Genomic DNA, 17,343 nt, shown 5'->3' on the forward strand with positions numbered 1-17,343 from the left:
TGGACTCTGTGCATGCTATTCCTTACTTTGAAATAGCACATACAGAGCCAACTTCCTACACCGAGGCATTCCACCTTGGCCAAAATAAGTGTTCCCCACTGCTCCCTACGTCAGCTCTGGGATGCCCTATACAGTGCGACAGAGATGTTCTCCCATAGATCCAACTGCCCGGTAGGTGAGGATCATTGGTGTTATGTCCCCTCCAAGGGAACGGGGGGCTACAACCAAATGTAGCCCACAATGGCAAATTCTGCTTTTGCCCATTTATTCCGGCCATCCCTGATGTGTATTGGTGACCAGCATTCACGCAGGCATATGAACCCTAGTGACGGTTCCCACTGATCTAGCACCAGTTATTTGTACCTGTCCTCTGTTCAAGGGGTTGCCCAGCAGCAGCGCAGTTAGCCTGGACCGGGTGGGTTCAGGCTTAAATGGAGCATTGGTGACCGGGGGGAAGGGGCTGTTAACCAGTCACGGTTCTCAGGGAAGTCAATTGGTACCTAGCTGTCCACATGTTTATTAAGTAGCTGGTTCAGAGACCGTAGTTGGGTAGATTTCAGAGAGAAGAATGCTCTCATTGCCTCTCACCGAACACAGTGTGCTTGGTAGGCCCATAAACAGTTACAGTGGACCTCCCGTCCCTACATCTCAGGCTGTAGAATCATTCCTGCACAGGTCACACCCAATCATCTCTGCTCTTCTGTAAGGTTGCTCAGGAAAGCTGCACCATCCCTAGGCACCGGAGCTCTCTGTTCTCATATCCGAGCTCTAAAGCAAGTGCGGAAAGGGGTTGGGGATCGTCACTTTTCACCTCCAGCACGTTACTGCTGCCACCCAGGCCCCCGATCGTAGCAGCACTCCTGTCCTGCAGCCACCACTCTGTGTGTCATAAGGGCCGTTTCTCGCGCTCCAGCATTGCAGCCTGTTTCAGTCGGTGCGGCCCCGTCCGTCATGGCCCGCAGCAACTAAAGGCCTTTGATTGCGGCATGTCTTTTCCACCACAGAGCAGGTCCGTGAGCCACCAGGCAGACAACTGAGTGTGGGGGTGGGGGGTAAGGCCCCCCACACTGTGCTTTTTGTCCTTAGTGGCTTCCTTTAGTGCAGTCTTGGCCATCCCTTCTATGTAGCCTCCCACAGATGTAGAGTATGCTGCCGCATGCCATTTGTCCCCAGGTCTACCAGTGGCAATCAGTCCTCCAGCCCTGGGCGCCCTGGCCGTTGTGTTTTATAGCAGCCACAGCAGCCAGGCCTAGTTGCAGTGCAAGAGGCCTGCCTCATGCCATCTTGGATTTTGCATCTCAGCTGCCACAGCTCCTCCCGCAAGGCGAAAAGAAAGAAGTCCTTCTCTGGTAGTTTATATATGCCTGTTTAAATTATTCGATATGCCATTAGGGGAGGAGCAAGACCTACATCTGAACTTAATTGACTCTGGGAGTGGTCTGTGACTCCAACCTGCAGTATAGAGCATGCTCTTTAGAATGAAAAGGAAGTGTCTTGTATAAGGAAAAAGTCTATGCGAGAGGAGGTGCTGTGCACTGGGGAATAGAAGATGATGTCCTTTTCATGCGTGTGCAGCACTCGCTACATAACTTGTAGGCAGAGGTTGCTCACTATATTGTCTAGGATTACACGGTCTCCACTATTGTTCCTATCAAATGGTCCAGTCCTATCAAGGAGGGACGTACAACCAACATTCCAGTCTAACCCTAGGATAGGTATCATGGATCAAAATTGCATAAACACTCTAGGGAAGTTGTCCTTCACCTTTCTTGGGCATCTAGACAAGGCCCACAATCAGTAGCGAATGCCCACAGTTCGACAAGCACCTACTTGCCCCCATGGTCTGTGCATATTTTAAGGGATTTGCATGATAAGGAAGTATGCCAGTAATATCACTGTTCCACACCTCATTGAGCATTTTGGTGAGGAAGATTGTAAGTGACAGACAAAAGGTAGGAAATTCTATCCAGTTGTTTGAAATAGCATTGCAAGGCCCTATTATTCGATTGCAGATCTGTCCAGAGAGATTTTTTTAAATACACAACACTAGTGACAGTGCACCCTTGGCAGAAAGAGATTGCATAGATCTGTGATGGTGTCCTAGCATCAAATCGATAACTTTATACAGTTTGAAATACAAAATGTCAAAACTTTGCCTCCAGTTACCACGAACGGGATGCAGAAGGAATGCTGTTTTGAACTGATGATAACATAGTTCCCTGTGCTACTCCACCAGTCCCCCTTATCCTGAGAAATGGTCATCAACATGGAATGTGTCAAAGCAGGACCTTAACTGGCCAGCATTATTATGAGTGTAGGAGACTGCTTCATCTCCATCTCAGTTTAAATGTTTAATTTGGATAAGTCATTGAATTTCTTTTATGAAAGGAAATGTTCCTTTAGGCGGATATATATAGCGAGAGATATTGCTCTTGTACAGTTTTCTAGAATCCCACACTAAGGTGGATCTGTTTTGAGAAGAGCCCCTTGATATAGAACAAGAAGTACAAGCACTAACTGGACTGTGTAAGGTTCAACTGGTTCATATTTCTTAAGTTAGGAAGTTTAGCTAGAGTTGAAACTGGGTCTCAACAGATCTAAAACCGAGGGCTGAATAAAGGTCATTACTTCAAGTTTTCTTCCTTGATGCTTTCTTTTGTCATTGTATTGAATTTCTGTTTCAATTTTGATGTTTTTCTTTTTTCTTGTACTGCTTAGTTCCTCCCTTTTTGTCTATGGTTCCTTCTTTCTTCTCAATGAGATTTCTTCCTCCATCTCAAGGTTATGCCTTCTCTTTTCTTGTGCTGCCTGCATTATTCTAAATGTGTTTAGTTCTTCATCTAGTTGTGATTCCTTTCTTTGAAGATTTTGAAGATTCCTTCCTTGCTTTCAGTTTATATTGTCTTTCCTCAGGATGTAATTTTTATTTTCCCTAGCTGTGAGTCTTTTCTTCATCTAGTCATAATTCCTTTCTTTCTCCTGAATGTGAATCTTTACTGGTACATGAATCAGTTTTTCTCCATAAGATTCCTCATGATGCTAATCCGTGCCTCTAGCAACAATGCAGTATTACTTCTAGATGCTTTTTCTTTTTCCTCCAAATGTGTTTTTTCCTTCGCTCAAGGTGTAGTTCCTCCTTTGCTCTATATCCGGGTCCTCCTTTCTTTTAGGTAGGATTCCTCCTTTCCTCTAGAAAAGATTCCATCTTTTCTCTATATATATCTGTAAGTCCAGAAGTGATTGATTTCCTCTATGTGTGATTCCACTTTCCTTTATATGTGATTCCTCCTTTTTTCTAAATGTGATTCATTTGCTTTGTGTGTGATACCTTTCTGGTGTTGCCTTTTCTGTCTTTCTCCTTAATCAATTTGTTTTTTCATCTTGGTGACGCCTTCATCCTTGTGGAAATGATTCAGCTCCTTTATTGGTTTCCTCGCCTTCTGGGCTATTGATAAGTTTCCTTCTGTCATCAGTGGCCTGACTTCTCCCCTTTCCTTGACTTCTCAACACTTCTTGATTCAGTCTTCCTCCCTTATGTCGCTGATGGACATTATCTCATCTTAGATATGAAACTCGTGGACCACTGAGCATTCTGATGAAGTAATATGAAATATCTTTCTGCTAGCAAGGGCAGGTGCAGTTGTCTGTTCTGAGGCAAAGCTCTTAGTGCTTAAGTGTGGCTTAAAGAGTTTACATTTTAACTTATGACTGTATGCCTTTTCAGCTCCCTGTACACCAGCTCCACGCCATTCACTTTTCCTCCCCAGGGTTCAATCAGGCTTCCTCTGGTAGGACTTTGGTTGCAGGCCCCCCATTTGGGGCAGGGTGGGACGGGGGCAGGCAGACGGGGGCTACTGGGCCCTAACCATGGAGTTTTAGTTCTTTGTTTGCCACTGGTGTAGATTTTACTGTGGTTCTGGAAACTCGACTAAGCACAACCCTTTCCGCACTTGACTCTCAGGGTAGTAAGGGCAATCATTCACAGGCATCTCTGGGAGTTATTGAGGGGGCAAAAGCATAGAAGTCAACAATCAACCAACAGACAATCTAAAGTATTTTCTGATGAATACTTACAAATACAGATGCCTTACCTTTTAGAATATACCAGGTGCTAGGCTGGATATGAATAATTCTCCTAACAAAGATTCTTGTGCTTTGACAGCCATGCGACTCTGCAGTGATCTTGTACTTCCCCAGAAGTGACAGAGTGGGGTCGCATATAGGTGTCGCCCCAGAACGCTGGTGTAAGTTTCTACATTTCAGTGCTCTTCAGTGCAGACAAAGAGCTCTGCCTCCAACCTTGTCGGCTCTCCAATAATCTTTGTGCGCTAGGAAAGATGTCTCCCTGGATTCAGGCTATGACTGCAGGAAGCAGCTGGCGGTTACAGAGCCACTCAACAATGGTCTTTGGTGCCTGGGCTTCTGTCATAAATGGAAGTCGTGAGAAATGGACCCTCATGCATCCAAAAGCAACCAGAGAGCGGGAGGTGAACACTGTTGCAGAGCATGAGAAGAGGTCCCGGTCAAAACTGTAGAGTTGCTCCTGCTTCAAGTTTCAGGACGGCTTCCAGACACAGGCCTGGTCCGACATGAAGTCCCATAGTTTCCCGAAATTCTTCAATAAGTCAAAGTCAAAAACTTGCCATAGGCACAAGAAAGCCAAGCAGGTCATGACTCCCTTACTGAAACTCAGAATCGAGTGAGAACTCTCAAGGGCGACACTTGATTGGCCCCTTGCCTTTATTGTCTCCTGAATCCATTCTAGCGCGTTAGTTGTTTCTGGTGCACCCCATATTCCATATACTAGCACCGAACCTGCAGCAAAGTGTTGCCTTCAGGGAGGCCATACTGCAAATATTTTTTATGCTGCTTGCTCCCTCTGGTGCACTCTTAGGCCCTACGGACTTCCGCAGATGGGTCCTCTCCTGGCACTGACTGCCCCTTAGGCACATACCGACTCTGGTCCAAGCTTCCACTTCAGCTCCAAGGTCTACACCACTCCCTTCCGTGCTGGCACCAGATCCGATCCAGACACAGTTCTCTGACTCCAAACCAACATCTGCCCATGCCAGACCTATGTCGTGTTATGAGATTACTAAGGTACATCCAGTGTTCATTCAACCAGATCCTCAGCTTCTTCCACAATGTCAGTATTACCTGAAGCTGGAGGCCATATTAGACTCTGATTCTGATGTATTTCCGGGTCAGCAAAACATTCCCTACAGCACTAATGATGACAAGAAGGCAAATAAACTGCTACTCCCTCTTTACTCTGATTAAGGACTTAACCTAACCCTACCGAATGCCAGTCAGACACTCTCCCAGAGACCAAGCTGCACTCGCCACCTTATCCACCAAAGGCTCCTTTGCCCTTAGTATGCAGAGCATCAGAGGCACTTGATTTACAAATGCCTGTGGTGACTGAAATACTCCAAACAGACTTTGCTATGTCAGAGCCTTTAGTGACATTTACGAGGAGACTCACAGGCACCTCCATGGCCTTTTGGTCAAAACCATACTCGGCTCCTCCAGTCAGTCAGCCCTTTTGCCAGACAACCCATTCCAGCCCCTGGGGATCCCTCTTTCCTGACAAAACACCCTAGGCCCGAAAAACTTGTTAAGCATTGGTAAGGTAATCCAGATGCCTCCCCCTCAAAACCCCTAGAATCTCCCCCAAAGACATGAAATCAAAGTGTATTGATGTCTTTGGTAAAAAGATGTTTTTGTCAGCTAGAATGGACTTTCGCTTATTGAATGTGGGTGTCATCTGGCCAATCTTTGTGGGATATGGCCAACAAGATCTTACTAGCTATCCCAGAAGGTTATGAGCCTTTTGCTATAGGTTGCTACGCATTTTTTGTCCTGAGGAAGACTAAATCTAATGTTTGTTGTGGGTCTAAACAGCAACCTCTTTCTACTGGGCCACATATTAATTGTGAACATCATACCCCTGCACCAGTAGCATGTTTGGGGTTAAAATTCCTTTGCAGTTGTGAGCTTATATATTATCATTTTCTGTGCACTCATCGCTTTGCCACCGTTTGCTGCCACTGCACCTTCACTGTAGTACCTAATGCCAAACGTCTGTGCTTGTTTATATTATATTTGTTTTGCCCATAATACAGGTCTGTTCACATACATGATATACTGCTTAGTTATTTATTTAAGTGGTTCTACTAGCACTTATTGAGTCTTCCCAAGGTATCATTGTATTCACATTAATCCAAAGGAACACGTCTTAGATTGATACTCATATTTACCCTGGTTTCTAGGAATAATGGGTATGCTCACTCTTTTTCTGGTCATCAGGAGAAGGCTGGTTCTGGTCCTCATACACAGCACAACCTCCATTTCGTACTACAACAAGCAGAGCGGGCCTGGATTCTGGGCTAGGGTGCCTTACGCCTTGGAGGTGGCCACCACACGTCAGGATCACCTGAACACCAGAATGGATGAGCTGAGAAGGCACTGGCTGGTGGACCACGAAAGGTGTATTCATTCGAATAGTGAGGCCTGCCCTGTCAAGATCTGTTTGCCACTGCCAAGAACATACTATGTCAAAACGTTTGTGCTCTAGCTTTCCCTCCAGAAGTGTCTGTGAAATGCATTTTGTCTGCGATGGGAGCCGGGTCTCATGTGTACATTCCCACCATTAGCTCTCTTGCCTTGAAAGACAGGTAAGACTGAGGCCCAAGTCATCCTGATAGCAATGGATTGGGCCAGGATGTTATGATACCCAAATCTCTTGAGTCTGAACATGTACACTTCGATCCAGATACCTCTTCGACAGGACCTGCTGCCTCAGCAAGATGGCAGGGTCCTCCTACATACAAATGACTGCAACCTACTCCTCCATGCTTGGAGATGCTGGGAGACGTTTGTGGCCTAGTATGAGATCTGTTATGATCCTCTAGTGGCATACTTTCCCATGTATTGTTGTTTATTTTGTCATTGGCCCAGCAAAGCCTTTCAGTGTGTACAGATAGGGGCCTCTTCAGTGTTTTTATGCTTTCCAGTTCAGCCTTGCCTTTTCAAATCACCTGTTATGATGCACTTTCTGAAATCTCTGACTCATATGTTTCCTCTGAAATCTTTTATCCAGCCACAGCAGGACCTCAATTTGGTGCTCACATTCCTCATGCTTACACCATTTGAGATGACGTACCCTTGCACTCTGACTCCTGACAATCAAAATAATATGTTCGATGGCATCTGTCGCTGTAGATACGCATGTTCTACAATAGCTCGCCATCTGGTGTTGGGCCGGAGTGTTACAAGTTGTTTTTGTTCGAAGAAGTCTTTCGAGTCACGGGACCGAGTGACTCCTCCTTTTGTCTCCATTGCGCATGGGCGTCGACTCCATCTTCGATTGTTTTTTTTCCGCCATCGGGTTCGGACGTGTTCCTGTCGCTCCGAGTTTCGGAACGGAAAATTAGCTAATTTCGGAAGATTTTCGTCGGTATTGTTGCGTTCGGGATCGGCGTACTTAGATTCCACACCGCATCGAAGATCGAAGAGCTCCGGTGCCCTTCGGGGTAGTTTTTTGATCCCCCGTCGGGGCCTGGTCGGCCCGACCGCGTGCTGAAGAACGCCGATGGAACGGACCCCGTTCCGTTTCTGCCCCAAATGCCACAATAAATACCCCTACACAGACCAACACTTGGTCTGCAACCTGTGCCTGTCACCTGAGCACAGCGAAGACACCTGCGAGGCCTGTCGTGCGTTCCGGTCCTGAAAAACACTCCGAGACCGTCGAGCCAGAAGACTTCAGATGGCGTCCGCACCGACAGCCCAACGGGAGTTCGAGGAACAGGAAGAGGAAGGTACCTTCTCGATCCAAGACTCAGACTCCGAAGGATTCGACGATACACAAACCGTGAGTAAGACGTCGAAAACCACACAGAGAAACATTTACAAGGCCCAGGGGACGCCACTGCCATCCGGCCATGGCTCCACCCATAAATTCGGTGACCGACCGTCGGCACCGAAAAAGGCCCAAACAGTGCCGAGGTCGTCCGACTCCGGTCGAGACACCGGCACGCAGCCTTCTCGGGACCGAGAAAGTGCTGGAGACAAGCCTCGACACCGAGATGCCGGTGTGGACACGGCTCGACGCCGAGACAGCGGCACCGAAGCAGATCGACGCCGAGAGGTTTCGGCCCCGAAAAAGAAAAAAGTCACCTCGGAGCCGAAAAAACACGCAGACAGGGTTTCGATGCCGAAACAAACTGCAAGCGACCCAGCTTCAGGCTCTTATACAGAAGAGCACTCGCTAACCTCCCAAATGCAAAAGCATAGGTTTGAGGAAGAGCTACAAGCAACTGATGTGGACCATACGCAAAAGCGTATCTTCATACAGCAGGGGACAGGAAAAATAAGCACCCTTCCCCCCATTAGGAGAAAGAGAAGGTTGGAGTTCCAGACTGAACAGACACCACAACCAAAAGTGGTGAAAAGAGTTACCCCACCACCCTCTCCTCCGCCCGTGATTAACGTCTCACCAGCACAAACTCCATCACACTCCCCAGCTCACACCACCATGAGCCAGGGTGACCAAGATCAGGACGCATGGGACCTATACGACGCCCCAGTGTCAGATAACAGTCCGGAGGCATACCCTACGAAGCCATCTCCACCAGAAGACAGCACCGCGTATTCTCAAGTGGTGGCTAGAGCAGCACAATTTCACAACGTAAGCCTCCACTCAGAACAGGTCGAGGATGATTTTTTATTCAACACACTCTCCTCCACCCACAGCTCATACCAAAGCCTGCCTATGCTCCCTGGTATGCTCCGGCACGCAAAAGACATCTTTAAGGAGCCGGTCAAAAGTAGGGCAATCACACCAAGGGTGGAAAAAAAGTATAAGGCGCCTCCTACAGACCCGGTTTTCATCACTACACAGCTGCCACCAGACTCTGTCGTTGTAGGAGCAGCTAGGAAAAGGGCCAACTCTCACACATCTGGAGATGCACCACCCCCAGATAAAGAAAGCCGCAAGTTCGATGCAGCTGGTAAAAGAGTCGCAGCACAAGCTGCAAACCAGTGGCGCATCGCGAACTCCCAGGCACTACTTGCGCGCTATGACAGAGCCCACTGGGACGAGATGCAACATCTCATTGAACATCTGCCCAAGGACTTACAAAATAGGGCAAAACAAGTGGTTGAGGAGGGACAGACCATTTCCAACAACCAGATCCGCTCCTCCATGGACGCTGCAGATACAGCTGCACGGACAATTAATACATCTGTAACTATCAGAAGGCATGCATGGCTCCGAACGTCTGGATTTAAACCAGAGATTCAACCAGCAGTTCTCAATATGCCTTTTAATGAAAAAGAACTGTTCGGTCCAGAAGTGGACACAGCGATTGAGAAACTCAAAAAAGATACGGACACTGCCAAAGCCATGGGCGCACTCTACTCCCCGCAGAGCAGAGGGAATTACAGCACATTCCGTAAAACGCCCTTTCGAGGGGGGTTTCGGGGTCAAAGCACACAAGCCAGCACCTCACAAGCAACACCGTCCAGTTACCAGGGACAGTATAGAGGAGGTTTTCGGGGACAATATAGAGGAGGGCAATTCCCTAGAAATAGAGGAAGATTTCAGAGCCCCAAAACCCCTACTACTAAACAGTGACTCACATGTCACTCACCCCCTCCACACAACACCAGTGGGGGGAAGAATAGGTCATTATTACAAAGCATGGGAGGAAATCACTACAGACACTTGGGTTCTAGCAATTATCCAACATGGTTATTGCATAGAATTTCTACAATTCCCTCCAAACATACCACCAAAAGCACAAAATTTAACAACACACCATTCCAATCTCCTGGAGATAGAAGTGCAGGCACTATTGCAAAAGAATGCAATCGAATTAGTGCCAAACACACAAATAAACACAGGAGTTTACTCACTGTACTTTCTGATACCAAAGAAGGACAAAACGCTGAGACCAATCCTAGACCTCAGAGTAGTGAACACTTTCATCAAATCAGACCACTTCCACATGGTCACACTACAAGAAGTATTGCCATTGCTAAAACTACACGACTACATGGCAACTTTAGACCTCAAGGATGCTTATTTCCATATACCAATACACCCATCGCACAGGAAATACCTAAGGTTTGTATTCAAAGGAATACATTACCAATTCAAGGTACTGCCTTTCGGATTAACAACCGCACCAAGAGTCTTTACCAAATGTCTAGCGGTAGTCGCTGCACACATAAGAAGGCAGCAAATACATGTGTTCCCATATTTGGACGACTGGCTAATCAAGGCCCATTCGTTCATAGAGTGCTCAAATCACACAAATCAGATCATACAAACCCTCTTCAAACTCGGGTTCACCGTCAACTTTACAAAATCCAACATTCTGCCGCGCAAGGTACAATACCTAGGAGCCATAATAGACACATCAAAGGGAGTAGCCACTCCAAGTCCACAAAGAATTCTAAATTTCAACACCATCATACAACGCATGTATCCAACACAAAAGATACAAGCAAAGATGGTATTACAACTCCTAGGCATGATGTCTTCATGCATAGCCATTGTCCCAAACGCAAGACTGCACATGAGGCCCTTACAACAATGCCTAGCATCACAGTGGTCTCAAGCACAGGGTCACCTTCTAGATCTGGTGTTAATAGACCGCCAAACTTACCTCTCGCTTCTGTGGTGGAACAACATAAATTTAAACAAGGGGCGGCCTTTCCAAGACCCAGTGCCACAATACGTAATAACAACAGATGCTTCCATGACAGGGTGGGGAGCACACCTCGATCAACACAGCATACAAGGACAATGGAACGTACATCAAACAAAACTGCATATCAATCACCTAGAACTTCTAGCAGTTTTTCAAGCACTAAAAGCTTTCCAACCAATAATAGTTCACAAATACATTCTCGTCAAAACAGACAACATGACAACAATGTATTATCTAAACAAGCAGGGGGGGACGCACTCCACGCAGTTAAGCCTGCTAGCACAAAAGATTTGGCGTTGGGCAATTCACAACCAAATTCGCCTAATAGCACAATTTATACCAGGGATCCAAAATCAACTCGCAGACAATCTCTCTCGAGATCACCAACAGGTCCACGAATGGGAAATTCACCCCCAAATTCTGAACACTTATTTCAAACTCTGGGGAACACCTCAGATAGACTTGTTTGCGACAAGGGAGAACGCAAAATGCCAAAACTTCGCATCCAGATACCCACACGAACAATCCCAAGGCAATGCCCTATGGATGAACTGGTCAGGGATATTTGCTTACGCTTTTCCTCCTCTCCCTCTCCTTCCTTACCTGGTAAACAAACTCAGTCAAAGCAAACTCAAACTCATATTGATAGCACCAACTTGGGCAAGGCAACCCTGGTACACAACGCTGCTAGACCTATCAGTGGTACCCTGCATCAAATTGCCCAACAGGCCAGATCTGTTGACACAGCACAACCAAAAGATCAGACACCCAGATCCAGCATCGCTGAATCTAGCAATCTGGCTCCTGAAATCCTAGAATTCGGGCACTTACAACTTACCCAAGAATGTATGGAAGTCATAAAACAAGCCAGAAGGCCATCCACCAGGCACTGCTATGCAAGTAAATGGAAGAGGTTTGTTTGCTACTGCCATATTAATCAAATACAACCATTACACACAACTCCAGAACATGTAGTGGGTTACTTGCTTCACTTACAAAAATCTAACCTAGCTTTCTCTTCCATTAAAATACACCTTGCAGCAATATCTGCATACCTGCAGACTACCTATTCAACTTCCCTATATAAGATACCAGTCATTAAAGCATTCATGGAGGGCCTTAGGAGAATTATACCACCAAGAACACCACCTGTTCCTTCATGGAACCTAAATGTTGTCCTAACTAGACTTATGGGTCCACCTTTTGAACCCATTCACTCCTGCGACATACAGTTCCTAACCTGGAAGGTGGCATTTCTCATCGCCATTACTTCCCTAAGAAGAGTAAGCGAGATTCAGGCGTTTACAATACAGGAACCTTTTATACAACTACACAAAAATAAAGTCGTGCTAAGGACCAATCCTAAATTTTTGCCAAAGGTTATTTCACCGTTCCATCTAAATCAAACAGTGGAACTTCCAGTGTTTTTTCCACAGCCAGATACCGTAGCTGAAAGGGCACTACATACATTAGATGTCAAAAGAGCATTGATGTATTACATTGACAGAACAAAAAACATCAGAAAGACTAAACAACTATTTATTGCATTTCAAAAACCTCATGCAGGAAACCCAATATCAAAACAAGGTATAGCCAGATGGATAGTTAAATGCATCCAAATCTGCTACCTTAAAGCTAAACGACAGCTGCCCATTACACCAAGGGCACACTCAACCAGAAAGAAAGGTGCTACCATGGCCTTTCTAGGAAACATCCCAATGCAAGAAATATGTAAGGCAGCCACATGGTCTACGCCTCACACATTCACCAAGCACTACTGTGTAGACGTGTTATCCGCACAACAAGCCACAGTAGGTCAAGCCGTATTAAGAACATTATTTCAGACTACTTCCACTCCTACAGGCTGATCCACCGCTTTTGGGGAGATAACTGCTTACTAGTCTATGCAAAATATGCGTATCTACAGCGACAGATGCCATCGAACTGAAAATGTCACTTACCCAGTGTACATCTGTTCGTGGCATCAGTCGCAGTAGATTCGCATGTGCCCACCCGCCTCCCCGGGAGCCTGTAGCAGTTTGGAAGTTACCTTCAATTATTTATATATGTATCATCTCAACCTTAAATAGGTGCATACTTAGTCACTCCATTGCATGGGCACTATTACTACAATTCAACTCCTACCTCACCCTCTGCGGGGAAAAACAATCGAAGATGGAGTCGACGCCCATGCGCAATGGAGACAAAAGGAGGAGTCACTCGGTCCCGTGACTCGAAAGACTTCTTCGAACAAAAACAACTTGTAACACTCCGGCCCAACACCAGATGGCGAGCTATTGCAGAACATGCGAATCTACTGCGACTGATGCCACGAACAGATGTACACTGGGTAAGTGACATTTTCATTCTCATGATCACATCTGCGTGCCTTGTAAGTGAGCTGTTGGTGTAACCTCCCTACAGCACTTTCTTTCCAGAAGAATTGGTGCTGATAACTTAGGCCACCTTCCTGCCAAAAATGGTGTCATGCTCTCTTGTTGTATATTTGATTACCCTACCAGCCTTCTTCGCACCCCTGCACCCCCAAAAAAGGAGGGAGAGACTTCATTGGCTTGACCCAAAAAGAGCCCTGAACTTTACCTTGGTCTGTTTAAAGGACCACCTTGTCGATGATGAGCTCTTTGTGGGTTACACTGGCAGCAAGAAAGGCAGAGTGTGGACAAAAGTACTCTGACAAGCCGGATAGTCCTTCTGCAATGGTGTCTTTTCTCGAGGTGAGTAATCTGTAACCATCTGCAGAACAAGTTATTTGCCTTCAGTAGCGCTCGGTCTGGTGGATACTCTAACTGCAGATCACTCACTGTCCTATCCCCGCCCTGCCCTGTAGAGTAGATAACTGTACAGAGCAAAAAGGTGACAAGTTAGAGTTTGGCACACTGTCACCTTCAATATGTTCACAGTGGTCTGGGTTGTGGAAGGGGAAAGGTTGAGAAACTGATGTCAGCACGGAGGGGCGGTGCCTGTATTCAGCCCAACTCTATCACTCCTGGGGCAATACAAGATCGCTAAAGAGTCACCGCACCATCTGTCAGAGGGTTGGAGCCGTGGCTGGAAGAATTTTCCAGGCCTGATCCGGCAACTGGGATATTCTAAAGGTGGGGAATCTTCAGTTAGATCGATTACGCACCAGAAATAACTTTACCAGATGTCAGTAACTTGTTTCGCCTGCCCAATGCTGGTCTTTTGGAGTTAAGGAAAGTACTCTAATACTACACAGCACAATTAGGTGAATACAGTAGAGGGTTAAAATCCTGTTCCAGATACTAAGCATAACATTCTTCAGTGCTCACTCCCTGCTAATACTGTTGTTCGGTGCCCATGAGCCATAGTATCTAATTTGGGACTCAGTGCTGACTAGACTCTGATGCAGTCACCCACTCACTCGCAAGGCACCTTTGCACCCAATAGGTCAGTTTGTTTTCCATCCATGTAATTCTTATACAGAAAAGATCTTAGTTTGTGCATCAGGCTCTAGGGTACTTCCCTATCTCTCATTCGCAGTCAGTTGTTATGCCCCACAGTTACCTGTTTGTGGCAATTGGAGCCTTCGTTCAGGCGGGATGGACGTCTACAGTGGTCCCATTTCTGCAGCAGCTGTTTTGGAATTGTTAGGGCTTCAGTGGCCTTGCTGGGAACCCGATGGCTTCAGTAGCTTACTGCCTTCCCAGGCCAGGTGCAGGAAGGATGTGAGCTCAGCATTTGCGGACACCCACCAGTTTACGACCCCACGGATTATTTTAGCAATTTTGACATATGGGCAGTCAGGATGCACACAAGTTATGACTACATGTATTCTGACATCAGCAGCACCAGTCTTTCAGCTGTGGCGGCCTGATGATCTTGTTTGATGCATGCTTTAAGGAGAAGACTTGACGCAGTTCACACTGAGAACCATTTACAGAGTCCAGGGGAACATCTTCCACACTGGGGTTGCTCCTGGATTCATTCCCTAGCAGTCTATTGCTCTTTCAGGCTATTCTGATTCTGCACACTAGATAAACACTGGGCTTCTCCTCGTGCAAGGCCAGCCGTACTCCCTCCCTCTCTCAGAAGGGAGTTTTCTGTGCACTAGGCAGGCCCTCAGCTCCCGCAGCAGAAAGTGCAGATTTCAGTTGATGTTCCCTCATCTCGTTGAGACTGTCTATCATGCAGGCAATAGCCGCGATCACAGTGCATTCTTTCAAATACTGTGCTGAGAAATCCGTTTGTTGGTCATTACGAACTTTGAAGTAGAACAGAGGCTGGTTTGGATCCCACTTTTATATGCATCTTCCTGACATGAGATGTGAATCCACTGTCTAATGTTTCAGAACCGGTTTTGATTGTTTCATAATATGTCCTATTCAGGTCACTCTCCCGGCATCGGCTTTGTGCAAAGTGATGGTTCTTTTATCAGGGAGCAGTGAGGGAGGCTCGAAGCAGGAGCATCAAAAACATGCGAGCGAAGAAGTGTCACTCCTCTGTATCTGACTGCCATTACCTTCTTGGAGCAGTAACTGGAGACAGAGGAAAGGGCAAGTCCTTCCTAGAAACTCTTCCCCTTGAACAACAGAAACTGTGGTTCCACTCCACACCTCTACTGTCAGCCAAATGACAGTGCTCAGAAACACCTAAACAGCAGTCCTTTGCTAACAAGGACCTCTGGAAATGTTTAGACAGTTGTCCTCCTCTCTCCAGTGTCTTGGTTTCTATTCTCCAGCCACAGGAATGCAAACAATGCACTTGCACTGTCTGAGTAAGCCATTTATACCTCCATCGTGTGCCATGCTGAACCAGGGGCGTCCAAAATGGATCCCACTGACCCTGGTAATCAGACACCACATAGAGACATACTACCATACACTTGCTACACTCAAATTGCACATACTCGCACATCCTGTACACACAGAATGTTGGTGTAAGGTTCCAGATCAGGTTTTATATAACAGTGGAACTTTACATGAGGGGACTCAGTAGACTGTGCTCTCAAGGACAAAGAGAAAAACATCCAATCGCACAACACATCCTCAACACATGGTATGCTGCCACCACCGCTTTACGTGATGAACCAAGTGCAAGAACAGCAGTCCATTGCCTAATATAAGGAGGGCATGATTAGTGCATCACTCCAGGTCACTGGACAGTTCCTAGATGTTGCGTTGTCCAGGATAGCTTTAGCCTCTGCGCACACACTTAGCAGATGCTTGGGCCAAAAGTTAAGTCAAAATCTTGGTTTTCACATGTATTTGGGCATATAGGGCAGGGGTAAACGCCTGTTTTCTATATAAGGGGCATTTCCATCCCAACCGACTATGTCTTCTGACCTAAACCTTAAACTCTGGTCCCCTGCTCACAGAACGCCCCTCGATAAGTAGACTTGGCCCATGCTAGGTTTTAATAATAAACTTCAAAGATAAACTAATAATAATCGACTTTTATTTTTACAGACATTTTCTCACATTATGAAAAACCCTGTTTTATGTGGTCCTCACTATTAACTTAGAAAGTGGTAATTAAGGTATATGCTTATTTCTAAAGGAGACTGAGTCCCTCTTTTCCTTCTGTTTACAGGTGAACGAGGCTTTTGCTCATGTAGCTGGGCGCCAGTCCATGGGAAAGGTTGTTCTTGAGATATCATGAACCAAACAGCATCCTATTTAGAAGAAGGATGCTGATATCCTCTTCTGCTGCAAAGATCCCAGAAAATCCTCCAGTGCAATGTTCATCTGTACGTGAAGCCGGAAACAAGAGCTTGTGGCAGTGCCGGGTACCACATGGAGGAGGGGTTACTTTGACCATACAAACTGCAAAACAAAGACCTGAAACACATTTATCTCAAATTGTACAAGCTCAGCCTGGACATGTTCAGAAAGTCATGTCTTGTAAGCATTCATAAATTTGCTTTCTGTTACCTATCATAAAAATGTTTGGAAATTTCAAGCCTGCAGATTGCTAAATTGACAGTGAGCTAAAGATGTGGCTTGGTGTACACATCTCAGAGGACAACTTGGAAATTGTGAAGCAATAAGATGACACTGATTGAGACAAGGGGCCTGATTTCTAGTTTGGCAGAGGGGGTTACTCCATCACAAACATGCCGAATATCCCGTCCGCCGTATTACAATCCCATTATAGCCAGTGGAGATAGAAATACAGCAGAAGGGATATCTGTCACATTTCTGACGGAGAAACCCGTCCGCCACACAATCAGGTCTTAACTTACGAATGAGCTAAGAAAACGTCAGTTCATTTAAAGCAATAAAACCTATAATCTGCCAGTTTTAGAGCTGGGACAAAAAGGCAGGGGTGCAACTGGCATTTGCAGAATACCGAGAGCTGATAATGTAACAGTGACGTCTACATTATGGATAAAGCAATGTGTGTCTAATTTAAATTTACAGCATGCTGTTCTCTACCCCTTACCTTTTCTCTTCGTGTTACAATATTATCTTGGTAAGGTGTGGTAGGTCGCTTCCCCACCGCTGCAGCTCCGCCTGCCCAGGCCCCTGCCAGGTAGATCCCTGTTACCTCCTTTGTCGTTCCTTTCTTGTTTCTTCCATTTTCTTCTTTCTTGTTTCTTTTTCTTCCATTTTCTCCTTTCTTGTCTCTTTTTTCTTCCATT

The 17,343-nt window shown here is 46.1% G+C and overlaps 1 protein-coding gene across 1 annotated transcript in view; it reads left to right on the top strand.

Annotated features, from left to right (window-relative positions):
* Positions 1–16,661, top strand: part of LOC138292786 (quinone oxidoreductase-like protein 2) — a 194,311-nt gene extending 177,650 nt beyond the window's left edge. Inside the window, exon 10 of the mRNA XM_069231558.1 lies at positions 16,293–16,661. Coding sequence (XP_069087659.1) covers positions 16,293–16,361 — 69 coding nt within the window. The 3' untranslated portion in view covers positions 16,362–16,661. The remainder of the gene's footprint in view (positions 1–16,292) is intronic.
* Positions 16,662–17,343: the final 682 nt, after the last annotated feature.

The sequence above is a fragment of the Pleurodeles waltl genome, chromosome 4_2 (genome assembly GCF_031143425.1).
Source record: "Pleurodeles waltl isolate 20211129_DDA chromosome 4_2, aPleWal1.hap1.20221129, whole genome shotgun sequence".
Classification (NCBI taxonomy): Eukaryota; Metazoa; Chordata; class Amphibia; order Caudata; family Salamandridae; genus Pleurodeles; species Pleurodeles waltl.